The following is a 27,050-nucleotide window of genomic DNA, read 5'->3' as shown; positions in this document are numbered from 1 at the left end:
ATATTTCTTTGATAGCAGGTAGAAGACCTTTTCATGTGTTTGCGAATAGGAAACTATACAGACTTTTTTCAACATCGGTGTTTTTTTAATAACATTTCATACCATTTATATTCTTTTCTGAGGGGAAAAAACCCGTAAGAAACAGGGAATTGTAGATCCGAATCATTTTCTGAACCGAATCAAGTGACTCGAGTCATTTAAAAAACACGCGCGCGTCACCTGTGGCGGTATACTGACAGCGCGCGCGAGGGGTTTGTGTCAGATTTCTGTCAGAGTTAGCATTTAGCTAACAGGACGTGGTGTGAAGAGGGTCGCGCTTTACTGATATTTATTCCTGCTGACTCGTTCTGAGGTAAACTTTACTACAGAATGAAAAAGGGTAAGGACATATATATATATATATATATATATATATATATATATATATATTTTATTATCTTTTGATTTGCAGTAACTACACCTGAAAAATAAGCTAACGTTAAAGAGGCTAAAGATAAAGCAGGACCTTTACAGAGTTATCATATTAATATTATTTACTGAGCTTAAACGACATAATATATTAAATTAGCTTAGCTTATAATTCATACAATGATAAATATAGGTTTAAATGTATTTTTATATTTTGATAATTAATTTATTCCCTTTGTGTGAGAAGGTAAAATAGCATTGATGGTCCAGAGAAATGAGACCCTCATGAAAAAAACAGCAGAAAAGCACAAGGTGATGGATGGAGAAAAGGATGGAGACCTGAAGTCAGGTGAAGTGAAGACAGGTACAAATTCTAAACATTCCAAATCCATGCACATAAACACCTCAGAATCTGTGAGGAGAAGCTCAAGAGAGATGGAGGGAATAATGGAGGAAAGCAAACCTGGAGAAATGAGAGAGGGAGAGAAGAAGACACCGAAGAAAAAGAACAGGAAAGGAACAAGAATGGATGGAGGAGAACATAGAGAGAAGGAAGCCAGGAAAGGAAGTGAGGATGAGAACAGAGAAGGTGTGAAAGAGAAAGTTATGAAGAAAAGTCGAGGACAAGGAGACAGCGAGGTGGTGTAGGAGAAAAAAAGGAATATTTTTCAGTCAATTACAGATAGAAAAGGTGACGTGTGTGTGTGTGTGTGTGTGTGTGTGTGTGTGTGTGTGTGTGTTTTACAGAAGAATGGCAGTGTCTGTCATGTATCCTCTTCCTCCACAGTGGATTTAATTGGTGAGTGTATATGAATACAACAGTATTATTTATATACACTATTTTGTTGAAGTCTTTTAAAGCTTGATTAACTTTTTAGTTTACATGTTTAGATTCAGACTAACACATACACACACACACACACACACACTCACCACAGGAACCAACAATATCTCTTAACTTCTTTCCAAACTTTATTTTTCTTCCACAGTGAGTTTATAAGTATATTAATATTTAATATGCTGTATTTGTGTTTAGGTGGAGAGAAGAACTTCAAGAAGGACACACACTGGTACAGTCTCTCTCTCTCTCTCTCTCTCTCTCTCTCTCTCTCTCTCTCTCTCTCTCTCTTTCTCTGTATCTCTCTCTTCTCTCTGTTCATCTTCAAACACCTGCTCTTTGTTCATTCACAGTGAACTGATATGTACAGGCAAGAGAGGGATGAGGTGGAGAAGTGTGGAGCCTCAGACTGTCAGGATTCATGAAGACACAGACAGGAAGCAGATCAGAGAAGAGAGGGACCAGAAGGATGAGAGTAGTGATGCAGCTCCTTGTAAGTGTAATAACAGCATAATAACTAACTAACTCTTCAGCCTGGCCAATATATCTAGTGTGTGTGTGTGTGTGTGTGTGTGTGTGTGTGTGTGTGTGTGTGTGTGTGCATGTGTGTTTAGATGTTGTGTGGGTGCAGTGTAGCAAGCCTGAATGTGGTAAATGGAGAAGACTAAGTGATGGAGTTGATCCTTCAGTTTTGCCTGATAACTGGACCTGCCAATACAACACAGGTACACACACACACACACACACACACACACACACCGTGCTACTCCTCGGTTGGACAGCTCTGTTTTGTTATTGTGTTTATATTTAAATAAATGATCATTTAATTCACCAGTCATTAACTTTATACACTGGTAGTGTAGGAAAGTACGCTTGTCACCTGATAATACATTTGCTTGTTTGATGTATTAATCAATCTTTATGAGTGTGTGTGTGTGTGTGTTTGTGTGTGTGTGTGTGTGTTTCAGACCTTGCCTTAAAAAGTTGCTCAGATCCAGAAGAGAAGTCCAGCGTGCCTGAGGAGGAGATGTTCTTCTGCAGTCTGGTGCCTGGATCACTGGTTTGGGCTCGGCAAAGTGGTTATCCCTGGTACACACACACACACACACACACACACACACACACACACATAATCTCAGTTCTGTATGTAAAGTGTACTATGATGAAATTCATTAGTCATGTGTGAATAGATAGATAGATAGATTTTTGGAAATACTTTTAAATGACAGTGGTGATCATGGTGGTGATGCTGCTGCTGATTTTGTGTTCAGGTGGCCAGCAATGGTAGAGCAAGATCCCAACACAGAGGAATATTTGGAATTCCGCAGGGAGGTAGATTTCATGCCGGTATGATTCCCATTAATCCCAACATTTGCACATTTTTATATGTTTTTAAACATATAAACAACAATATAAAACATAAAAATGCATATAAAGTAATTAACTCATGAAGTGTGAATGTTGCAGTATAAGTGCCATGTGACATATTTTGGGGAACCAGTGACTCGGGCCTGGGTCGCCTGCAACAGAGTGAAGGACTATGCAGAACTGTCTGAAGATCACTTTATTAATGTACACACACACACACACACACACACACACACACACACACACACACGCATCTTTGTATTGTAAATGTATTTTGTTTTTCTGATTGGAAGTTTCTTCTGATTGTCTTTATACTGTGTGTGTGTGTGTGTGTGTGTGTGTGTGTGTGTGTGTGTGTGTGTGTGTGTAGCAAGCTGACAAGGGCCTGAAAGATTCAATTTGTATGGCTAAGGAAGCTCTCAAACTGTCTTTGAAGGTAATACACTCTCTCTCTCTCTCTCTCTCTCTCTCTCTCTCTCTCACTCGCTCTCTCTATTCTAATGTGATTCTCTGTGTCTGTCTCTCTCTCTCATTTCAGAAGCGGTTGGTGAAGTTTGGGTTTTCTGGTCGTTACGTGTCAGACAGAGAGAGCTCAGAGGACAGTGATATTGCAGGTAAGCACACACACAAACACACACACACACACACACACACACACACACACACACACACACACACAAACAAACACACACTTACACGGGTTAGATTGACAAAGTGACACTGAGATTGCTTGCTTTCTGTATGTATCTATGTAGAGATGCTAGAGCTTTTTTGTGGGAAGACTGGAAATGACAGTGATGAGGTCAGTGCACACACACCTTGTGCATAAACCATTATGTGTGTAAAAAATTTTGTATTTTGTATGCAAAAAACCTGTGTGTATATATGTGTGTCTGTTTTAGGATTTATTGAGTAAAAAGCAGTCAACAGGGAAGAAAACAAGTGAGGAACAGTGACATTTCCTTGTGTTGTGAGGTCTAGTGTGTATTCTGAGCATTATATATATATATATATATATATATATATATATATATATATATATATATATATATATATAATATATATATATATTTGGGCTGTCAAAATTAACCTGTTAATAACGCGTTAACGCAAATTCTGCTGAACAGCACTAATTTTATTAACGCAAGATTAATGCAGCGAGAATTTCTGTTTGACCGTATTTGATATTAAAAAAAATATATATATATATAAAAATAAAAATGAGGTCAAATTAAAATCTTCAATGCAACACATATTTATTCATGACATACTTTCTTTACTCAGATATAAAAAACACGCTGTAAAATTCAAAAGATTCAAAGGAGTCACACGTGAAATTACTGATCCTTCACAGGCAGAAAGAGAGAAGGCAAGAGGAGTAGATGGAGAAAAGAGGATGACGAGACATACAGAGAGGGTGACAAGAAAAAAAAACTGAAAAAGAAGCTGAAGAAAATAAAAGAGCGTGAGAAAGAACAGAAAGGCGAGATAATAAGAGATTTCACTTCACTAATATTTCAACTGACTCAACATGTCTCTCTTTCTTATAGCTCTGATTAATAGTGTACCTGTAAAAGAAGGAAAAGGAAAGATGTGTCTCACTCCTGCACTCTCTCTGCCGAAGAAAATGAAACAACATGTAATAGGTGACATTACTAATGAGGCCTTTTACAACTGTTCTCTATCCAGCAAGCTCAAATCTGATCAACATGTTAACTGATACAATACACATAGAATTTAATTAAAGCTAAATTGTAAAGTAGCATGTGCAATATAATAATGTGCTGCAACTATAACTGTCAATGTGCTCACTTCCTCTCTCTCTCTCTCTCTCTCTCTCTCTCTCTCTCTCTCTCTCTCTCTTTCTCTCACTCTTCAGCACATTAAATAGTCTGCTAATACAATTTTTCAGACCCAAAGGACCAAACTGTGCCTCAGGTCGCCATGGAAACAAACACTGACATGACCTTTGACATGGACATTCATTTTGAAGAAGAGATGGAGAGACAGCGAGAGATCGTGATGCATGTAGCAGAGAAGATGGAACTAAGGTCTGGAGAAGGGAGAGAGGATAAGGATGGAGATGGTGAATATAAGGATTCCCCCAACAGAGAGGTAGAGGAAAGTGAGGAAGAGCAGGACAAATTCTTTCTCAAAAAACTGGTAGAAGAGTGAGCCTGTGTGTTTTAGTTTTGGGTAATAACTTTGGCTACATTTTGCACCACAGAGTACTACACTAAATAGTGTGCACTGTTTTCTTATGTTGTTCTTGTGTTACTGCAAGTGTGTGATTGGAGAACCAAAGTGTTTTGAGTTTAATGCACACAAAATAAGTTGTGTTGCAGTTTATAAGAATGTTTACGAGTTAAAAAAAGAAACTGTTTTATTGTTGCAACAGGAAGTTTATTCAATTTTTTAATTCATTCATTTATTGCAATGTAATTAAAATTTAGTCTGTGTAGGAAGTGTGTGTGTGTGTGTGTGTGTATTTTAGGTTTCTAGACTGTTTGTTCTTTTTGTCTCTTCCTTTCTCTCTTTCTCTTTAACCTTCTCTCTTACTCTTGGTTTTCTCTCTCTCTCTCTCTCTCTCTCTCTCTCTCTCTCTCTCTCTCTCTCTCTCTCTCTCATCACTCACTGTCTTTCTCTCTCTTACACTCTGATATGTATAGAGTAAAAACAGGAAAAGGTGGAACAATGGCTGACTCAGTTCATATCACTCCAAACTCAACAACAATAAATTACCACACAGTCATGAGTTATATGCAGCTGAAAACACACACACACACACACACACACACACACACATATGGCTTAGATACAGTAGGCAATAATGAGATCAATAACTGACAGTGATTGTAGAGAGGGGAGGAGGAGGAATAGTTCACATATTAAAGTTTTCATCACGGAAGTGTGTTAATAATCAGATAATGTACGAAAACGATTTGGGGACACTGGGACAAAGGACAAAAGACAAAGTGTGTGTCAGTGTGGGAAATCTGTGATTAAAGTGTTAGTGTGAACACTACTATTAAACTTAAATTTGAAATCCACTAATAGTACGATGGCTAACTTTTTGTGCAGTTACAGATGGGTGGTGAAACCTAAACCTTACATACTAATGCTCTTAAAATGCTCTTAAAGCTTATTTTGAAAAATGTGCATGTGTCTGTTTCTGCACTATTTGATGTCTAGATCATAAGCAAAACTTGGTGGTGTTCTTAAACCAGGTCTGGTGTCAAAGTATCTTTATCATATCTGGATTAGAGAGCACATACACTTTCACACAGTCTCTAACCCACAGTCTCGAATTTACAGCTCTGTCTATAGTATTTTAATGTTATGTAGATTTACAGATTAAATTCGGAATAAGTAGTGTGGGATTAGAGATGCCTTTAAACATTTTATACATTTTATTTTAATAATTATGTAACTGCCTGTTTTTGTCAACAAATGATTACTTAATGTTTGTGCGTATGTGTGTGTGAGGCACTTGGGAACAGAAATAGGGGAAGAGAGGAAACGGGCCCTATTGTTTCAGTGTCTGAGAGAGAGAGAGAGAGAGAGAGAGAGAGAGAGAAGGCGTGTTTGTAGGGAAAAGCATGTGGAAAACAGTTTTCACATAGAGAAGGAGAGACTTAGATGAGTGTTCTTCACCACAAGGACTCCAACTGTACTGAGAGAGTGAGTGAGTACTGCACAGCACAACACACACATACAAATGCATGCATTTTTTCAAACAGTGGCTATATACAGTTATTGATGTGTCAACTATTGATGTGTGATGTGGCATTTTCTTTTTGTTTTTTGTTTTTTTTTCCATAAAAAAAAAAAAAAAGAAATTTCATATAGGATGCTTTGGATGGGTAATGATCCTTGTTTTCTGTGGGAAGAACGTAAGAGCCGATTTGGTGCTCTGTGTGTGTGTGTGTGTGTGTGTGTGTGTGTGTGTGTGTGTGTGTGTGTGCGTGTGTGTGTGTGTGTGAGAGAGAACATTGTCATGAATGTTTATTTGTACAACAGGGATCTGGTCAGGTTTAATTTTTACTGATGAACATGAAGATTAGGATAAAGGAGTGACAGATGTTCGACGTTTTGTACTCAATCATTTTGATGTCTGTCAGATATTTAAACTTACACCACAGCACGGTTAAGTTCTGGATTGTGATTGGTCAGAAGATATTAATTCTCTATAACAGCAGTTCTGCCAGATAAGTTATCGTTTCCATAGTAACATTTTGTTCACAGGGACCTATACAGCCAAAGCTTTAATCATGATAAAGTGTTTTTTTAAATCATTAATGTGGTGAAGTTTTCTAAAAGAGAAATGTGTGGAATGTGTGGAAGGAGTCTCCAGTGTCAGCATTTTGTTTGAAAAGAGGACTTTACATTTTTTTGCGGTTTCTCAGTCACATGACCAGCTGTGATTGTTTTCTCTTATTAACTGTAAGTGAGAGAATGAATAGAGGATATCATGTAAATGACAACAGGAACTAACTTATAGTAAATAATCAGTGCTCAAGGATATAACAGTAACTGTCATAGATTATTGTCTATTAACTGTGTGTGTGTGTGTGTGTGTGTGTGTGTGTGTGTGTGTGTGTGTGTGTGTGTGTTGTGGGGAGTGTTTGAGGCAGGGGGTCATAAAGTACACAAACCATCATTAATCTCTGAATACATATTTGATTGTGTGTATGTGTGTGTGTGTGTGTGTGTGTGTTGGGGGTACTAACCATGAATACACCTGTCTGTTTTATTACATTATTTTACTGAAACCAAAGAAAATCGGGATTAAGATTAGAGTGAGGAAACACACACACACACACACACACACACACACACAAACACACACACACACACACAAACACATACACATTATAGACTGTTAAAATGGGTGTACAGTAATATATTAAAGAGGATAGTTGTTGGATTGTGTGTGTGTGTGTGTGTGTTTATTTTTCATGGCAGAACCTGTTTGATGTAACAGATAATATAAATATTCTTAAGGAACAATGTTTTTTTGTCTCTTGTTTATTTGATATTTACTGTTTTGTGACGTATTTGTCTATTAATAGCCAATCAGCTTCTTTCTCTCTGTTTTTTTCTCCCTCTCTGTAATCTCTCTGTAATGATGCTGTTCTCTGATGCTTGCTGAGGAGAACCCTGGATCCCTTTTGCTTCTTAAAGCACACTGTTCTGTTCGCTCCTTTATCTATCCATGATGTTCTGCTAGTGCACATGCGTCCCCTTTAAAAGAAAAGGATTTCCCCCCCTCCACTCATCTCCTCTCCCCCTCTCGGTCTCAGTCTCGCACTCTGCCTCCTATTGTTCCCCATGCCTGAGTGTCAGAGCCGGACTTCCATTAATTAATCATCGCTAGCGTTTACCGTGTGACAGTCAGACAGACAGACATCCCAGGCGAGCAGCATCGGGGCTTATCAGAAGATGCTCTGACCATGGCTTCTTTCCAAATTACTGTGTACTGAACACACACAGTGTGCAGCAGTCGTTATTCTGTGTTCCCTATGTAGTGCACTTGTGTAGAGAGCAGGGAGCTTTTTGGGATGAACACTGTGAACAGGAGCCGGGGCACAGAGACACACTGGTGAGGACAAAACACAAATACCAGCCCTTAATTAATGCACACATTGATTCCTTAGGACCTAACACTGAGTTACCATTCAGTACTGTAAAGTGTTAATCAGCAGCCTGACTCGTTATTCATTCATTTGTTAGTTAACTGATTTAAATAGGTGTTAGTATATTACTACAGGTTACACTGAAGCAGGTGTTAATTAGAGTCTGTAGGTGTAACTTCAGCAGTGAATGTGTTAATACATTACCACAGAACCAATTTAGCATGATGGTGATGATGATGATGATCATGGTAGTGATGTTGGTGATTATGATGATCATGGTAATGATGTTGGTGATGGTGATGATCATGGTAATGATGTTAGTGATGATGATGATCATGGTAATGATGTTAGTGATGATGATGATCATGGTAATGATGTTAGTGATGATGATGATCATGGTAATGATGTTAGTGATGATGATCATGGTAACGATGTTAGTGATGATGATCATGGTAATGATGTTAGTGATGATGATGATCATGGTAATGATGTTAGTGATGATGATCATGGTAATGATGTTAGTGATGATGATCATGGTAATGATGTTAGTGATGATGATGATCATGGTAATGATGTTAGTGATGATGATCATGGTAATGATGTTAGTGATGTTAGTGATGATGATCATGGTAATGATGTTAGTGATGATGATGATCATGGTAATGATGTTAGTGATGGTGATTTCATGCTGATGTTTCTTACATGCTCTTACACACATGTTTTATTTTATTTTGTGTAGTTAAAAAATATCTAATAAAAGAACATAATGTTAGAGAACGATATCACCATCCACACACAAATGTGTAGTGTGACAATTTATCGCGATGTCTATGTGACAGAAAGAGATGTGTGAAGGTCTGAATTTTATTACATTTTTTCCCAGAGTGAGTGTGTGTAAGGGAGAATGGCCCCAGGGCCATCTTCAGGTGAGTTATGGGGTCTACACCTGATGCCCCCCCGTATTTTGGTGGAGTGCTGTTTACCCAATGGGATGCTCGTCAGCCTGGAGTGTTTACGTGAAGCTCCACTCCTCAGTATCAAACAGCAGCTGTTCACAGAAGCCCGCAAATACCCCCTCTACCACCTCCTGCAGGTGAGTACCCTCACCAAATACCCCCATTCTACCTTCTGTAGGTAAAAACCCTCACCAGATACCCCCTTTACCACCACCTGTATGTAAACCCTCCCCCTTCTACCTCCTGTAGGTAAATGCTTTGGAAAGGTGATGTATTATAACTGTATACAGCATTTCTCTGGCTGGTAGGAAGAGTCTTGCTACATCTTTGTGGGCGTGACCCAGGAGGCAGAGAGGGAGGAGTTTTATGATGAAACACGGCGACTGTGTGACCTTCGACTCTTCCATCCTATCCTAAAGGTCATCGAACCGCTCGGCAACCGTGAAGAGAAGATCCTCAACCGTGAGATCGGTCTGTGTGTGTGTGTGTGTGTGTGTGTGTGTTTTATGTGTATCTGTGTGTGTCTAAAATGGTGTGTGCATAACTTTTGTTTTTGATGCAGGCTTTGCTATAGGCATGCCGATCTGCGAGTTTGAGCTGGTGAAGGACTCAGAGGTGCAGGACTTCAGGAGGAGCATCCTGAGTGTGTGTAGGGAGGCGATGGAGGAGCGTGAAGGTGGAGGACCACACACACACGCTCTGTATGTTTACCCTCCCAGTGTGGAGTCGTCTTCACAACTACCACAGCACATCTACGCCAAACTCGACAAAGGTAGTGACGTTCACGTCAACAAGTAATAAATGATGATTATTGATATAAACACTTGTGCTGTTATGTAAAATGTATAGACACCTTCTGGCCAGTTATACTCCAGAATTCAGCAGCACCGTCCTGTGAATTTTCGGTCTGCACAGGACGTTTGATTGTGACGATCTGGGTGGTGGTGTCGCCGTCAAACGCCAAGCAGAAATACACGCTGAAGATCTCTCACGACTGTGTCCCGGAACAGCTGATCGCCGAGGCCATCAGGAAGAAGACGCGCAGTATGCACCTGTCGTCCCAGCAGCTCCGTCTGTGTGTGCAGGAGTACCAGGGACAGTACATCCTCAAGGTGTGTGGTTGTGACGAGTACCTGCTGGAGAAATACCCGCTCAGCCAGTACAAGGTGAGGACAGTGTGTGTGTGTGGAGTAATTACAGGAAAGACAGATATGGGCAGTGCATCTTAACCAAAGAGCGTGTGTGTGTGTGTGTGTGTGTGTGTAGTATATCCGCAGTTGTATTATTGTAGGAAAGTTGCCACACCTTATGTTGGTCAGTAAGGACAGTGTGTATGATCAGCTGCCATGCAGTGGCTTCGTTACTCCGTCGTACAGCCGCCGCACCCCCCAGCCGAGCCCGAGCCCTGGAGGGGGCGACCCCGCTAACCCCTGCTCGCTCTGGATCTTCAACGCTCACACTCCGCTTCGCATCAGACTCATCTGTGCCACCTATGTCAACGTCAACATCCGCGACATCGACAAGGTGACGCTTACCTTCCATTTGGAAATGTTCTTCTTTGTCGGTATGGTAACTACTATCTAACCTATTTAATATCTAAACTAAATCATATTTATGTCAGTTACATCACAAAACATCTCTTGATGTTTACATTGCTCAGACAGTTTACAACTTCCTGTCAGGTACCATCATCCACAAAATAAACATGGGTTTGCTGGCATTTGACCAATTAGTTACATCCACCTCAGTTGTTCCTGTTCTGCAGAAATGGAGATACACTGGAGCTGGATGTAAAAAGGAACTTCCAAGATTTCTTAATTTTTTTTTAAGATTTATTGAAGCCTGGGTTCCAGAAAAGGTTCTGGGTTCACAAGTTTTTGAAAACAGGTGCTGCATTTCTGAAAGAGTTCTTTAAAATGTTCCTGAGTTCCTAAAAGCATTCCTGATTTCTGGTGTTGGTGAAACAGGAAGAAAACCAGGAAACAGGAAGTAGGAAAAGGAACACTCAATGACACAAAATGTTTAATATTTTGTCTAAGTAGACACACTGTGTTTTTTAGAACAGTGTGTGCAATTTGAAACACATATCGACTTTCGTGTGTGTGTGTGTTTGTGTGTGTTAGATCTATGTGCGGACTGGTATTTATCATGGAGGAGAGCCTTTATGTGACAATGTCAATACACAGAGAGTTCCATGTTCCAACCCTCGGTAACACACACACACACACACACACACACACACACACACACACACACACACACACACACACACACACAGTCAGATACATACCCCTTTTTGAAAATATACACAGTTTATGACTTCCTGCTGTGTGTACAGGTGGAACGAGTGGCTGGTGTATGATATTTCTCTGATTGATCTCCCACGCTCTGCCCGTCTCTGCCTCTCCATCTGCTCTGTCAAGGGTCGCAAGGGGGCTAAAGAGGTTCCAGTCTTCTTTGTGTCTATTCAGTGAATCTTTCTCCCAGTTTAGAATAGTGTCTAACCCATTTGTGTGTGTGTGTAGGAGCACTGTCCCCTGGCCTGGGGGAATGTGAATCTGTTTGATTATAAGGACACACTGGTCAGTGGTAAGGTGGCTCTGAGTCTGTGGCCTGTTCCACATGGACTAGAGGATCTGCTCAATCCCATCGGTGTGGCAGGATCCAACCCCAACAAGGTGTGTGTGTTTTTTAGAGTTTCAATAAACAAATACCAACAATATTTATTATCTAAGGCATACTCTCTCTCTCTCTCTCTCTCTCTCTCTCTCTCTCTCTCTCTCTCCTCTCTCTTTCTCCCTCTCTCTTTCACTCTGTCTGTCTTTAGGAGACCCCATGTGTAGAGTTGGAGTTCCCCTCCTTTAATCACACAGTGGTTTTTCCTGATGAACAGCAGATTGAGGAACGAGCCAACTGGATCATCTCCCGAGAGCTTGGATACAACTACTCTCTCAGCCTGGTAATACACACACACACACAATGTCACTTCACCTGCTGTCTCTCAGTCACAACTGAAAGCTTCTGTGTTTGTGTGTTTAGAGTAATCGCTTAGTGTGCGACAGCTCAATCTCTCAGGCGGAGGCTGAACAACTTCGTGCTCTCTGCAACCGAGACCCACTCTATGAGCTGTCAGAGCAGGAGAAAGACTTTCTGTGGAGACATCGGTACACACACACACACACCCACACACACAGATTTTACTAACACAAATTTTACTCTCAATTATGTGATGGAACAATGTGTGTGTGTGTGTGTGTGTGTGTGTGTGTGATTAGACATTATTGTGTGAACATTCCAGAAAGCCTTCCCAAGCTGCTTCTCTCTGTCAAATGGAATTCACGGGACGAGGTGTCACAGGTGAATACACACACACACACACACACACACACACACACACACAATGTGTAAAAAGAAAAAATTAAAGGTTATTGTTTGCTTGTTCTGTTGTTCTCTCCTGGTTTATCCTGGTGTGTGTGTGTGTGTGTGTGTGTGTGTGTGTGTGTGTGTGTGTGTGTAGATGTATTGTCTGCTTCGTGATTGGCCCCTCATGCAGCCCGAGTCAGCTCTGGAGTTGTTGGACTGTAACTTTCCTGATCCAATGGTGAGAGAGTTTGCTCTGCGCTGCCTCATGCAGGGACTCACTGATGACAAGATTAGCCAGTACCTACTGCAGCTCGTCCAGGTGAGTGTGTGTGTGAGTGTGTGTGTGTGTGTGTGTGTGTGTGTGTGTGTGAGAATGTGAGAGTGTGTTCATACTGAATGCTATTCATGGGTGCCTCACAGCAGCCCCAATTTTCTTTTGGTCATGTGTGTGTGTGTGTGTGTGTGTGTGTGTGTGTGTGTGTGTGTGTTGCAGGTGCTAAAGTATGAGATGTATCTAGATAATCCTCTGGCTCGGTTCCTCGTTAAGAAAGCTCTGACCAATCAAAGGATAGGACACTTCTTCTTCTGGCACCTAAAGTGAGTGACATCTCTCTCTCACACACACTCACACACACACACACACACATACACACACTAAACTCCATGCTGAAGAAGATGACAATGCTGATGATGGTGTGTGTGTATGTGTGTTTGTTTTTGTGTGTAGGTCAGAGATGCACAATAAGACTGTGTCTCGGCGATTCGGGTTATTATTGGAGGCGTTCTGCAGGTCATGTGGAATTTATCTAAAACACCTGAACAGACAGGTGGAGGCCATGGACAAGCTGGTGAACATCACTGACACGCTGAAACACGAGAAGAAGGATGAGACACAGAAGGTAACACACACTTGTCTTACCTTATCTACACACACATACATACATGCACACACTCAACTGTCTCATCTCTACACACCTGTCTCACACACACACACACACACACACACACACACACACACACTCCTGCTCACCTATACATACCTATCTTACACCCAAACACCTGCTACACCCTCACATCTTCACACACCCTTTTCACCAACACATTTCTCACTCCCACCCTTTTCACACGTCTCACCCACACACCTGTCTCACCTCAGTTACACACACGTCTCACCCACACACACCTGTCTCACCTACACATGTCTTCCTATGACTTGTGCTTTGTTGTGATTGGTTTCAGACTCAGATGAAGTTCCTAGTTGAACACATGTCTCGCCCCGATTACATGGAGGCTCTTCAAGGATTTGTCTCTCCTCTGAATCCTGTGCATCAACTGGGTAACCTCAGGTACACACTCAGACATGTACACACACACACACACACACACACACACACACACACACACACACACACACACAGAGACATGTGTTTACAGCACAATGTTTTTTACTTTTATTTCAAACTTTCATGTATGTACGATGTACTGTATATGTGGAAAATGTATTTTCTTTGATTTTCTTTGTATAAGTGGTCTGTATTTCTGTATGTGATTGTGTGTGTGTGTGTGTGTGTGTGCGTGTGTGTGTGTGTGTCAGGTTGGAGGAGTGCAGAATCATGTCTTCAGCAAAGCGTCCTCTCTGGCTGAACTGGGAGAATCCTGATATCATGAGCGAACTACTCTTCACCAATAACGAGATCATCTTTAAAAATGGAGATGGTGAGAGTGTGTTTCCAGTAAACGCAGCTGTTCTGTAGTATTTTAATTACATTTCTGTTATGCGGTATGTGTGTAACAGACTTAAGGCAGGATATGCTGACGCTGCAGATAATTAAGATCATGGAGAACATTTGGCAGAATCAGGGACTTGACCTGCGGTGAGGGTTTCAAATCAGACACACACTCAATACGAACCATTCAAATCCTATTCTTACTCCCGTTTTTACATCCATCCAACTATTACTTACACCAACAGAACTATACTGTTGTACAGCATAAGCCAATCACAGTGCCAATCTCTCTCTCTCTCTCTCTCTCTCTCTCTCTCTCTCTCTCTCTCTCTCTTTCTCTCTCTCTCTCACTCTCAGCAGAATGTTGCCATATGGGTGTCTTTCTATCGGGGACTGTGTAGGTCTGATCGAGGTGGTGAGGAACTCCTTCACTATAATGCAGATTCAGTGTAAAGGTGGTCTGAAGGGGGCGCTGCAGTTTAACAGCAACACACTGCACCACTGGATTAAAGATAAGAACAAGGGGGAGAGGTATGTCACACACACACACACACACTCAACTATACTGTTGTACAGCATCAGCCAATCACAGTGCTTTCTCTCTCTCGCTCTCTCTCTCTCACTCTCTCAGTTACGACAGTGCAATTGATCTGTTTACTCGTTCGTGTGCTGGTTATTGTGTAGCCACGTTTATCCTCGGCATCGGAGACAGACACAACAGCAACATCATGGTCAAAGAGAACGGACAGGTAACACACACCTACATACATAAATACATAAATGTGTCATGATACAATAAAAGTAATACATATATAAATGTTCCCCATAAGCACTCTCTTTCTCACTGTCTGACTCTCTCTGTTTCTCCTAACTCATTCTGTCTCACTCTCTCTGTCTCACTCTCTCTGTCTCACACTCTCTGTCTATCTCTCTCTGTTACTCCTATCTCATTCTGTCTCACTCTCTCTGTCTCACACTCTCTGCCTCACTCTCTCTGTCTGTCTCTCTGTAGTTGTTCCATATAGACTTTGGGCATTTTCTGGACCATAAAAAGAAGAAGTTTGGTTATAAGCGTGAGCGTGTCCCTTTCGTCCTCACACAGGATTTCCTTATTGTCATTAGTAAAGGAGTGCAGGAGTGTACCAAGACAAAGGAGTTTGAGAGGTACCCAACACACACACACACACACACACTCAATAATACACTACCTCTCTGAAACCCGAAAAAAAGTATAGATTGTGATTGGTCAATTGTGATTGGTGTTAATTAGTTGTCTATAACAGCAGCTCTGACATTCGTGCAGGTTTATAATAATGCTCTACAACAACCAGTTTGTTTTAAACAGATTAAACAAAACATTGATATAGTGAAGGTTACTGTATGTGGAGATGTGTTTATTTAATATATCTGGAAGTAGTCTGTAGTTTCAGCTCTGCAGTTATAATAAAGTTTCTGTTGGGCTTCATTACATCACCAAAAGTGTTCCATTTGGTTGATCAGATTTCATTCCATCACTTTATCACTTTAAATGTGCCTCTGTGTGTGTGTGTGTGTGTGTGTGTGTGTGTGTGTGTGTGTGTGTGTGCACTTGTATGCAGGTTTCAGGAGATGTGTTACAAAGCGTACCTGGCGATCCGTCAGCATGCAGGTCTTTTCATTAACCTGTTCTCATTGTTGCTGGGATGCGGGATGCCCGAGCTGCAGAGCTTTGATGATATCTCCTACCTGAGGAAAACCCTTGCTTTGGAGAAGAGCCAGCAGGAGGCACTGGAGTACTTCACCAAGCAGATGAACGACGCCCATCATGGTGGCTGGACCACCAAGATGGACTGGATCTTTCACACCATTAGGCACATGCCCAATGAGCACTGACACACACACGCGCACACACACACACACACACACACACATATACTTTTCAGGGCAGAGATGAGGAATCTTAGAATTACATGTGAGGTAACCACAAATACATTTGGTAAACTCAAATGATGCACATTTAATATATATGCGCACACGCATGCCCACACACACATATTCACACACGCACACAAATTTCCTGCACTAATATTATCAGAGCACTGCACTAATTAGGGACAATGAAGCTGTATGACAAGGATATGCACATTTATGTATGCACACACACACACACACACACAAAATCCACACTTTTCAGTAATTTTCTCTTATACTTTTTACTAATGTGGTCCTGCAAGAAGCTTGTCTGACATCAGCTTCCACTAACTTCATTCTACAGGTCCTCAGGGTTTTACAAGGATCAAAGATCTAAAGCGGCGCGTAAAACTCGCCTCGAGTACACACGTCCCCAGTATGCACTGCAAACCTGAAAACCTGATATGCTTGAACAGCACAATCTCGAGGATGTGACCGTCTTCCTCACTAAACTTTTAGGAAAAATGACAACATTAATGTTCATGTTATTGTAAGAGCTTTAAACACCAGCGTCACTGTGACAGCAATCTGACCTTCTGAGCAGCTCAGAACATGCGCTTAACAATCAAACAGCAAACACCTCCATCAATCTTCCTTCCAAAAAAATTGTTCTTTATTAGATTAAAACATCAATTAAAAAAAATCACCAGACTTACCTAATGAAATTAAAAATCAGGATACTTTCAATCATTCGTTAAAATCGATCCGAAAACGTCCCAACCTCTGACTGTGAAAAAATGTCAAATCTGTGATTTATTCATCCATTAAATGTCTTTCTTACAAGTAAGCTTTTATTTAAAATCTAATATATTCTATCAAATAATTTATGAATTCACATGAATAATTAATATTACAAAACAGAAGTTGGATTCTACTTCATTATTATTATAATTATTATTAAACCAGCTCTTAACACCTGTACACTACAACAAATAATGTCCTCAAAATAGATAGTAAATTTGCACAATTTGTAATTATATTGAATCTCAGGTGTAGAACAATCTAAAACACACCAGTTCTTTTCTCAGTACTTTAAACACATGCTGAATTATCCTGTGATTTTTAATGTACGAGTTTGTGTGTGTGAGCTTTCATTTGTGTTTTAATTTTAAATTGTACCTAATTACTAAGAATCTATAAAATAAATCAGGAATTTATTATCAAGTAAAATGTAAAGTCTGGTGAAAATATAAACGGGAAAAAAAATTCCAGTTCATAGTGACTGATGACATCATCACATCATCAATATCATCACAGATGTGCAAAAATGAGGCAGATTTTAGTAGCGGTGCTGTAATGGGAATGATGTGAAGAGTTTAGACGGCTGAATGATGTGTTGGACTGATATTTTGAGTATTTTGTTGTATGTTTGCTGATGTCTTGTAGCACGACTGGATTGTATGGTGTGTATCGCGTGAACAAATAAACGGGTATTGACCGGAGTGCCGTCTCCCATACAGTTCAGTTATAGCGGTTTATTTGTTCATACGTTTTATCCTTTACCATATGTCCAATGTGGGTTCCATTTAATCGTCATAAGAAGTTAACGAGAAAATCTAAAAGTGTTCTTGTGTTAAATTTATTATTATTATTGACCTGATTCATCTTCATATCCGTGTGATTATTCTACCGTTAAAATGATTAATATTGTTGTAGCGATATGTAAAGTTTTGTGGAGTAATAATCACAAAATACAAAACCCAACATGACATTTTCACACAGGACAACATGAACCTGTTTCCCTCTTTACTTACATAAAAACATGGCATTTCTATTTCAACCCAAAACAATTTCCATACTGCACTACTTATATAAATGTGATTACATTTTTATTGAATGACATAATTAGCTGATTTGGTTCTGATTAGAATGATTTATTTACAGATTTGCTCTCAGGAGAATCAGAGCAGTGAAGTAAACTTGGAGATGATGTAGATTATGAGTGGATCTCAAGATTACTTGTGGTTCTTGGAGTAAATTTAGGATCAGCAGCTTTACTGTGCTGCTGTGTTGGTGTGGAACGTTTAAAAGCAATAGCAAACGTTAGGATCAGATTGTTATTCATTCAGAGTCACAAGTCGTATCTCAGTAGATGTGTGTGTGTGTGTGTGTCAGTAGATTTGTGAGTTGGAAAAAAAATCATTGTACTGTAATTTTAATGAACATTTTTGTAATTTCTTCGTCCAGGCAAATGCATGGATCAGTGGGTCAGCAGTTTGTGGATCACCTGATGATTTTTTTCTGTGATGTTTTCTGAATAAACTTTTGTCAGCTGTGTCAGAAGTGTGTTTTGTGCTGTAAAAATATTCCACTAAGACACATCTAGTAGGAGTAAACAATAAGAGCATACATTTTTACATAGTTCTGTGTGTGTGTGTGTGTGTGTGTGTGTGTGTGTGTGTGTGTGTGTGTGTGTTTAAGTGGGCCGGAATCAGAAAGAGGCTCTCAGCTGATTGCGTATGTTCTTGATCTCGAGCTCCAGCTGTTGGATCCTGCTGTCCCGCTGACGCAGCTGCTGCCTCAGACATCTGATCTCCCCCTGCTGCTTATAAAACACATTCAGCAGCTGAAACACACAGCCAGCGTACAGAATCCCACACTGAGCTCAATCAGGTCAGAACCATGATCAAATTCTAACACAAAAATCTTTTCATATCCACCTCCTTCTCCGCAGCCCATGGTGTGTACGTCTCTGATTCGTACTGCTTAACACCTTGGTGTGTGTCTCTCCAACTGTTCCACTGAGTTTCATCCTCCTGCCAATCTGATAGGTCAGTAATCGCATGCCCTGCCGTCTGATTGGCCGGTTCCTCCACACTGTAGGGTTTTTGGAGGAGGTCCAGGCTGCAGCCCGAGTACTCGAGCTGAGCGTCCTGCTCAGGAGCTGGGTAAGGGTTCTGCACTTTGATCACAGGTCTCAGAGACATCAACACAGGGCCTAGAGGAGGAATGATTTAATTAGACACACCTGCAACCTGCAGCTAGGGGGCGACACACAGGCGATGTTTGTAGAAATATGTTACACTTATGTGGCATCCTCATAAATATATATATTTTGAATCCTGTTTACTACTGAATTTACTTTACTACTGATTCTGAAAACTTTACGACAGACTACAAGACATCTTTTATGAGCTTTATAAGGCTGAAATCTAAATGGTCTTTACTATTGAACATCTCAGAACTATGTTCAGTCACTGGACAGAATCCAGTCTTTAAATGCTATGAAAGTGGATTTGTAGTTCACATAGGTCTGAAGTGTGTGAACTGATGACAGGAAATGTTCTGTGATTGGTTGCATGGCATGTCAATCAAGTTGATTGGCTGAGTGAAAGTTGCGGCTCTTGGGTGACTTTTTTATGAGAATTGTGAAGATTTATAGATATAAAAGTGCTCTCTCTCTCTCTCTCTCCTTGTTTCTAATTCACTCTCATTCTTTCTTTCTATCTACCTGTATGTCTCTCTCTCTCTCTCTCTCTCTCTCTCTCTCTTTCTCTCTGACACACTAGGCTTGGGTAAAATTCAAACTAGCACGTGGCCGGCATTGGGATTTTCAGTAATAAGTGTTAGTCCATGTCCTCCAGGTTGATCTCAGGTGGACCCGTACCCCAGATTCTTTTCCAAAACTTTGGCAGAACTGTGGCCTGTTTACATAAAATATTCAGCAGACGAAAATTGTCTTTATTAATATCACTACAATCACCTTTGTTTTGCCCCATGAGCCACTCCTGAGCCGTCATCGCCGCCTTGTTGCTCGCTGTCATCGGATAAATGTCCTCCTGAAAGTCCTCAGACTGAAATCCAGGATCATGGTTGAGTCTATGTGTTGAAAAACTCCAATATGAAGTGTGTTTATAAATTTGGAGTCATTTACCTTCCGTGGTACGATAAAGGATAAGGCTTCCACAAGGTCTTTAACCGTAATGAGGCGATAAAAACGAAACATTTCACACTGCGCCGTGTCCAGACCTCGTTTCGGCATCACACCTGCTCCACATCAGCATCATCAGAGGACCAATATAGAGCTTTTCTCTAAGTGCCTCAGAAGTGTGTGTGTGTGTGTGTGTGTGTGTGTGTGTGTGTGTGTGTGTGTGTGTGTTCTTACCCAGGCCCTTGTGTGGAAGTGGAGAACGATATTCAGCCAGGAAGTGTATGTACGGTTTCTCCACACTCACCTCATAGTACCGAATATTACCATCTCCCTACACACACACACACACACACACACACACACACACAGGATGAGAATAAGAGTGTGTGTGTGTGTGTGTGTGTGTGTGTGTGTGTGTGTGTGTGTGTGTGTGTGTGTGTGTGTGTGTGTGTGTGTGTATGTATACTTTGCCAGCCAGATAAAGCATGTGTGTATCAGGGTCATAAAATGGGAAGAGAACTCCAGAACCTCCATCAACATCCTCCTCCAACAATGGCTCAGATAAATCATCCTTTAACACACACACACACACACACACACACACACACACACATATGTCGATAAGTCTGAAAAAAAATAAAATAAAAAATAATGTATGTGTGTGAGTGCATGTGTGTGTGTGTGTGTGTGTGTGTGTGTGTGTGTGTGTGTGTGTGTGTGTGTGTGTTACCAGGTCCCACAGTGCAAACTGCCTCTGGTTCCACTTGGAAGTTCCAGTTGTTAGCAGCAGGTTCACGTTGGACAGAAACAGAGTCTTGATAGCTTTATGAGATGCATTACATGATTCCTAAACACACACACACATACACATACATGCTGACACGGTTTCTCTGTGTGTGTGTGTGTGGGGGAAGACTGTGATGTGTACACACACACACACACCTGAAGTGTGTGTCCTGTGCGTGGTTCGAGGATTCGGACTCGTCTGTCTCTGCATGTTGTAGCAATTCTGCTGCCGTCCTCACTGAAGCTCACACTCATCACCAGGTCAGTGTGTGTGTGTATCACCAGCACCGGTGTCTTCAACACTGCCACACCCACATGGTCCAAACACCAAATACACACTTTATAATCGTAGGCAGAGCTTAACAAGATATCTTTTGCGGTTGGATGCCACTCGATAAGCCCCACCCTCTGGATGTGGCCTAACAGCTCCTTCTGTGGTTTGGTCAGATTTTCCTTCAATCCGTTACTAGGAATTTGCCACACTTTAACCTACACACACACACACACACACACACACACACACACACACACACACACACACACACAGGACAGAATGGAAAGAAGAGAAAATGATAGATAGATGAACACCTGCCAGCCAATCAGACATGAGTATTTGGTATGAAGTTTTGCAAAGTTTCCCAGATGTTTTTGTGTAATCAAAGTCTGGCACAAGTTTTTATCCAATCAGATTTCCCCATCAAAGCTACACACTCGAAGATGAGGGTAGCTGTTGCTGAGACTGGTTGCCATAGCAAAAGTAATTTCATTTCCATAGTTACCGACCGTGCAGTCTTCAGAACAGGAAGCAATACGCTGGTCATCAAACGGATCCCATTTAACATCCAGAACCCGGGCGCTGTGACCACACACTCGAGGGTGATGAGGGTCCACACGGCCTTTCTGTAACACACACATACACACAAGGTGTTGTTGGTGTCATGTTGCTCTTCATGAAATTAACTACAATATGACTCTCGCTCACATGACGTATGGAGATTACGATGAAAGCTCCGCCCCCGGCGCATTCGGTGACCACAGCAATGAAGAGCGGATTGATGGCGCAGCAGTGGTTGTCATGGACACCGTGCGTGATTGGCAGGCCATCGTAACTCTGACCCTTACTGGCTGGTTTTCCGTAAACGTGACGGAACTTTGAGCCTTGGTATGCAGGACGCCAAGACATCTACACACACATACACTGAGACAATTCCCATGTAGGACACACACAAATAAATATTACTGATTTACAACTGCTTTACAATCTCATATAAAACCTAAAAGTACAGGATTATGACAGAGCTGAATATGGAATCAGAGCTCAAGAGTCTATCAGCTTAGAACCGTTTCTAGGACCTCAATATTTAGATTTTATTAGTTTCTAGAAAAACTTTAGAACCGTAATAGAAAAGTTCTAGAGCTTTCCTTATCAGCAAACACACATTCATACACATCTTTCTCTCTCAAACACACACACACTGTCGCATACTCACACAATAATATACACACACAGTCTCATACTTATACACACACACACACACACACACACACACTGTCTCATACTCACACACACACACACACACACTGTCTCATACTAACACATATGCACTTTCTCTCTTAACCACACACACACACACACACACACACACACACACACACATTCTTAGTGGTAATAAAGAACCTCGTAAGGTTTTCTTCAGACTGAAATATGAAGCACGACTTCAGTGACTGAACACAGTGAATGTTTAATGAGTGAAGAGTCGTGTTACAACACAAGACACACACATACACACATGGTTAAGCAATTCTTCCTTTAAAACAACAGTAAGGAGTTGATAGTGTGTGTGTGTGTGTGTGCGTGCAGAAATAAAAATAAAGAAATATCTCTCCCTCTTACAGACACACATACACAAGCACTAAACAGGCGATGAAGCACTGAAGTGTGCCCTTTTTCCAGCTGCAAAAAAAGTAAATACACCCCTTTATCTGGCACTGACACAGATGTTTGGTTGTTTCTGAGATAAACTTCAGATTTTTCTGAATTAGTTGTAAAGCGTAAATCTGTACCATCATGTGACCTGGAATTATTTTGTGTTGTCACGGATCAGAAAGCAGAAATGATCTGTTACTAGCGAACCTTTTCTGGGGTGCACATCATGCTAACTCAGCTAATCACAACACAACACAATGACGTGACTTTTCTAACCTTTAGGGTGATGATGTAAGGATGTCACACGATCGCTCAGAAAGCATAACGATGTTCTCCTTTTAGTAGATGTTCTGACATCACACACTATTGTTATAGACAGATCTAAACTGATCTGAGGTGTGAAATGAGCTTTATTCAGCTGCAGAATAAAAAGATGTGTGAAATAGTATTGTTCTACAGAAGACTACAGAGTGATAGATGACGTGTGTGTTTTACCTTAAAATAGTCAAGAAGCCTGCAGTCACGTCTTCAAACACCTGAGCCACTGCAACAGGATACTGGAGTATGTGTGTGTGTGTGTGTGTGTGTGTGTGTGTGCGTGTGTGTGTTTGTTCATGCATAAGTCATCATGAACTGAGTAAAAATAAAGCAGCACTTTAGTGATTTTCATTTATTTTATTAATGTACAGGCAGCCATTATTATGCTTTCTATACAACACACACACACACACACACACACACACACACACACACATATACAATACACTTCAGTGGTTCATTGAGGAGAATTATGAGCATTTGTAAATAAGCACTTAGTCAGGTCGTCCAATCAGGGATCAGGAGGTGTGTCCATCTGTCTCCAGCTCGTCAGCAATCATCTGTGTGATGTCTCTGAACGCTGGTCTGTCCTCCGGTCTCTACACCACACATCAGACAGACAAGATCATTATTACTGTTTATAATACACTAAAATAATAGCCCATATTTTATCTATAATAAATCAGTGTTTATTTTAGAATGCGAGCTTTAAACCTGAAAATAAATAATGAATATTCAAATATACATCAAGATACATACATACAAACTTTAAAACTAAATATATAAATAAATTGACATGATGATAGATAGATAGATAGATAGATAGATAGATAGATAGATAGATAGATAGATAGATAGATAGATAGATAGATAGATAGATAGATAGATAGATAGATCATCTATGAACAATGTAAGAAGAAATCACCTCCTGCCAGCACTTCTGCATGATCTCATAGATGTGTGGTGCAGCTTTTTTGGGCTGATGGAGGCGATGACCCTGCATCACCATGGTTACAACCTCATGGTTCAGGTTGTTCTCAAACGGCATTTTCCCCTCGGTGAACACCTCCCACATCAACACACCTGAGAGAAGTTATTATCATCATCATTATTATTATTATTATTATTATAATTATAACACTGTAAAACGTTTCTGTACATTTCTGTAAAACACTAACATGTAGCGTATTTGTATGTTGTCATGTGTGTGTGTGTGTGTGTGTGTGTGTGTGTGTGTGTGTTTATACAGTATTGTGTATTTTGCTGCTTTATTACTAATACAGTATGATACTGTAGACTGCTTTGCATTCTGGGTTTGATATTTGATTTTAGTGCCAGTTCATGTTCTAGAAGGTTCTATGCTAAGCTAACACACAGTGTAAAGCCTCAGTGCTGAAGGAAATGCAGTCTGTTCTCTCAGAGCAGCTTTAATGAACAAATCATATAAATATTGATTGGTGTTAATTAGTTAATAAAATAATGTTGTGAAGTTTTGGAGCTTTTGTGTTAGCGTTAGCTTCCCTCAGAGTAGGATGAATTTGCTTTAGAGTAACAAGACGGATTTTTATTTTTATTTTTATTAAAACAGTAAAGAGAAATGATTTTTTTGTGTTTATATTTTTCTTCTCGACATGGGCAGCTGCTCAGGTGGCATCTTGCAAATATCTTTCATATATATATTCAGAAATTCTCCCATAGAGAAAATAAAAAGCCTCACCAAAGGACCAGACATCAGACTTGCTGCTGTAGCGACAGAAATTAAAGACCTCAGGTGGAGACCACTTCACTGGAAACTTGGCTCCTGAGGAACTGAGGTACTGATCATCCAGAACATATCTGTGAAAGGTGAGATGTTGTCATTCAGTGTTTATATGATATTTGTTGATGTTTTGGTAATTTGAAAAATAATAAACCCACGTGTACATGTAGACAGATGTGATTATAGAGTCAGGTGTGATTATAGAGTCAGGTGTGATTATAGAGTCAGGTGTGATTATAGAGTCAGGTGTACATGTAGACAGATGTGATTATAGAGTCAGGTGTGATTATAGAGTCAGGTGTACATGTAGACAGATGTGATTATAGAATCAGGTGTGATTATAGAGTCAGGTGTGATTATAGAATCAGGTGTGATTATAGAGTCAGGTGTGATTATAGAATCAGGTGTGATTATAGAGTCAGGTGTGATTATAGAGTCAGGTGTGATTATAGAGTCAGTGTGATTATAGAGTCAGGTGTGATTATAGAGTCAGGTGTGATTATAGAATCAGATGTGATTATAGAGTCAGGTGTGATTATAGAGTCAGGTGTACATGTAGACAGATGTGATTATAGAATCAGGTGTGATTATAGAGTCAGGTGTGATTATAGAATCAGGTGTGATTATAGAGTCAGGTGTGATTATAGAGTCAGGTGTACATGTAGACAGATGTGATTATAGAGTCAGGTGTGATTATAGAGTCAGGTGTGATTATAGAATCAGGTGTGATTATAGAATCAGGTGTGATTATAGAGTCAGGTGTGATTATAGAATCAGGTGTGATTATAGAGTCAGGTGTACATGTAGACAGATGTGATTATAGAGTCAGGTGTGATTATAGAGTCAGGTGTGATTATAGAGTCAGGTGTGATTATAGAGTCTGGTGTGATTATAGAGTCAGGTGTGATTATAGAGTCAGGTGTGATTATAGAATCAGGTGTGATTATAGAGTCTGTGTGATTATAGAGTCAGGTGTGATTATAGAATCAGGTGTGATTATAGAGTCAGGTGTGATTATAGAATCAGGTGTGATTATAGAGTCAGTGTGATTATAGAGTCAGGTGTGATTATAGAGGCAGGTGTGAATATAGAGACAGGTGTGATTATAGAGTCAGGTGTGATTATAGAGTCAGGTGTGATTATAGAGTCTGGTGTGATTATAGAGTCTGGTGTGATTATAGAGTCAGGTGTGATTATAGAGCCAGGTGTGATTATAGAATCAGGTGTGATTATAGAGTCAGGTGTGATTATAGAATCAGGTGTGATTATAGAGTCTGTGATTATAGAGTCAGGTGTGATTATAGAGTCTGTGTGATTATAGAGGCAGGTGTGAATATAGAGACAGGTGTGATTATAGAGTCAGGTGTGATTATAGAGTCTGGTGTGATTATAGAGTCAGGTGTGATTATAGAGTCAGGTGTGATTATAGAGTCAGGTGTGATTATAGAGTCAGGTGATTATAGAGTCAGTGTGATTATAGAGTCAGGTGTGATTATAGAATCAGGTGTGATTATAGAGTCTGGTGTGATTATAGAGTCAGGTGTGATTATAGAGTCAGGTGTGATTATAGAGTCAGGTGTGATTATAGAGTCAGGTGTGATTATAGAGTCTGGTGTGATTATAGAGTCAGGTGTGATTATAGAGTCAGGTGTGATTATAGAGGCAGGTGTGAATATAGAGACAGGTGTGATTATAGAGTCAGGTGTGATTATAGAATCAGGTGTGATTATAGAGTCAGGTGTGATTATAGAGTCAGGTGTGATTATAGAGTCAGGTGTGATTATAGAGTCAGGTGTGATTATAGAGTCAGGTGTGATTATAGAGTCTGGTGTGATTATAGAGTCTGGTGATTATAGAGTCAGGTGTGATTATAGAGCCAGGTGTGATTATAGAATCAGGTGTGATTATAGAGTCAGGTGTGATTATAGAATCAGGTGTGATTATAGAGTCTGTGATTATAGAGTCAGGTGTGATTATAGAGTCTGGTGTGATTATAGAGTCAGGTGTGATTATAGAGACAGGTGTGATTATAGAGTCAGGTGTGATTATAGAGTCTGGTGTGATTATAGAGTCAGGTGTGATTATAGAGTCAGGTGTGATTATAGAGTCAGGTGTGATTATAGAGCCAGGTGTGATTATAGAA

The 27,050-nt window shown here is 40.3% G+C and overlaps 4 protein-coding genes across 19 annotated transcripts in view; 2 read left to right on the top strand and 2 right to left on the bottom strand.

Annotated features, from left to right (window-relative positions):
* Positions 1-218: 218 nt before the first annotated feature.
* On the top strand, positions 219-5,079 carry LOC124398656 (zinc finger CW-type PWWP domain protein 1-like). 3 transcript variants are annotated; one of them, XM_046868875.1, is made up of 16 exons: positions 219-352; positions 656-1,047; positions 1,156-1,207; positions 1,445-1,478; positions 1,600-1,739; positions 1,861-1,971; positions 2,215-2,335; positions 2,518-2,593; positions 2,714-2,818; positions 2,985-3,050; positions 3,153-3,228; positions 3,370-3,416; positions 3,517-3,556; positions 3,969-4,079; positions 4,165-4,260; positions 4,527-5,079. In XM_046868875.1, exons 2-16 carry the CDS (start codon positions 670-672, stop codon positions 4,787-4,789), a joined length of 1,716 nt encoding a protein of 571 aa, XP_046724831.1. In that variant the 5' UTR covers positions 219-352; positions 656-669; the 3' UTR covers positions 4,790-5,079. The 3 variants fall into 3 exon arrangements, with proteins under 3 accessions (XP_046724831.1, XP_046724832.1, XP_046724830.1); XM_046868874.1 differs by having other exon boundaries at positions 221-379; XM_046868876.1 differs by lacking the exons at positions 4,165-4,260; positions 4,527-5,079 and having other exon boundaries at positions 220-379; positions 3,517-3,584.
* A 159-nt stretch (positions 5,080-5,238) lies between these two features.
* zgc:158659 (uncharacterized protein LOC791141 homolog) lies at positions 5,239-18,524 on the top strand. Of its 9 annotated transcripts, none has more exons than XM_046868862.1 (23): positions 5,239-6,299; positions 8,143-8,216; positions 9,134-9,343; positions 9,515-9,677; positions 9,769-9,978; positions 10,122-10,372; positions 10,473-10,730; positions 11,330-11,415; positions 11,545-11,650; positions 11,732-11,884; positions 12,034-12,165; positions 12,246-12,370; positions 12,482-12,563; positions 12,724-12,888; positions 13,063-13,166; positions 13,297-13,468; positions 13,809-13,915; positions 14,164-14,285; positions 14,365-14,443; positions 14,654-14,827; positions 14,928-15,045; positions 15,309-15,460; positions 15,895-18,524. In XM_046868862.1, exons 3-23 carry the CDS (start codon positions 9,155-9,157, stop codon positions 16,166-16,168), a joined length of 3,222 nt encoding a protein of 1,073 aa, XP_046724818.1. In that variant the 5' UTR covers positions 5,239-6,299; positions 8,143-8,216; positions 9,134-9,154; the 3' UTR covers positions 16,169-18,524. The 9 variants fall into 9 exon arrangements, with proteins under 9 accessions (XP_046724818.1, XP_046724817.1, XP_046724821.1 ...); XM_046868861.1 differs by having other exon boundaries at positions 7,799-8,216; XM_046868865.1 differs by lacking the exon at positions 8,143-8,216 and having other exon boundaries at positions 5,239-6,295.
* On the bottom strand, positions 18,059-23,388 carry coro2ab (coronin 2Ab). Of its 6 annotated transcripts, none has more exons than XM_046868888.1 (11): positions 23,107-23,388; positions 21,886-22,101; positions 21,687-21,803; positions 21,060-21,392; positions 20,848-20,964; positions 20,584-20,688; positions 20,352-20,448; positions 20,121-20,233; positions 19,950-20,040; positions 18,907-19,184; positions 18,059-18,812 (listed from the first exon to the last, which is right to left on the bottom strand). In XM_046868888.1, exons 2-11 carry the CDS (start codon positions 22,084-22,086, stop codon positions 18,678-18,680), a joined length of 1,587 nt encoding a protein of 528 aa, XP_046724844.1. In that variant the 5' UTR covers positions 22,087-22,101; positions 23,107-23,388; the 3' UTR covers positions 18,059-18,677. The 6 variants fall into 6 exon arrangements, with proteins under 6 accessions (XP_046724844.1, XP_046724846.1, XP_046724845.1 ...); XM_046868890.1 differs by having other exon boundaries at positions 18,059-18,788; XM_046868889.1 differs by having other exon boundaries at positions 23,326-23,388.
* A 254-nt stretch (positions 23,389-23,642) lies between these two features.
* Positions 23,643-27,050, bottom strand: part of tec (tec protein tyrosine kinase) — an 11,184-nt gene continuing 7,776 nt past the window's right edge. The window contains 3 exon segments of the mRNA XM_046868873.1: positions 23,643-23,747; positions 24,074-24,231; positions 24,866-24,984. Coding sequence (XP_046724829.1) covers positions 23,667-23,747; positions 24,074-24,231; positions 24,866-24,984 — 358 coding nt within the window. The 3' untranslated portion in view covers positions 23,643-23,666.

The sequence above is a fragment of the Silurus meridionalis genome, chromosome 16 (assembly GCF_014805685.1).
Source record: "Silurus meridionalis isolate SWU-2019-XX chromosome 16, ASM1480568v1, whole genome shotgun sequence".
Classification (NCBI taxonomy): Eukaryota; Metazoa; Chordata; class Actinopteri; order Siluriformes; family Siluridae; genus Silurus; species Silurus meridionalis.
The sequence above is the reverse complement of the archived record's forward strand: the minus strand, read 5'-3'. Positions and strand labels throughout refer to the sequence as shown.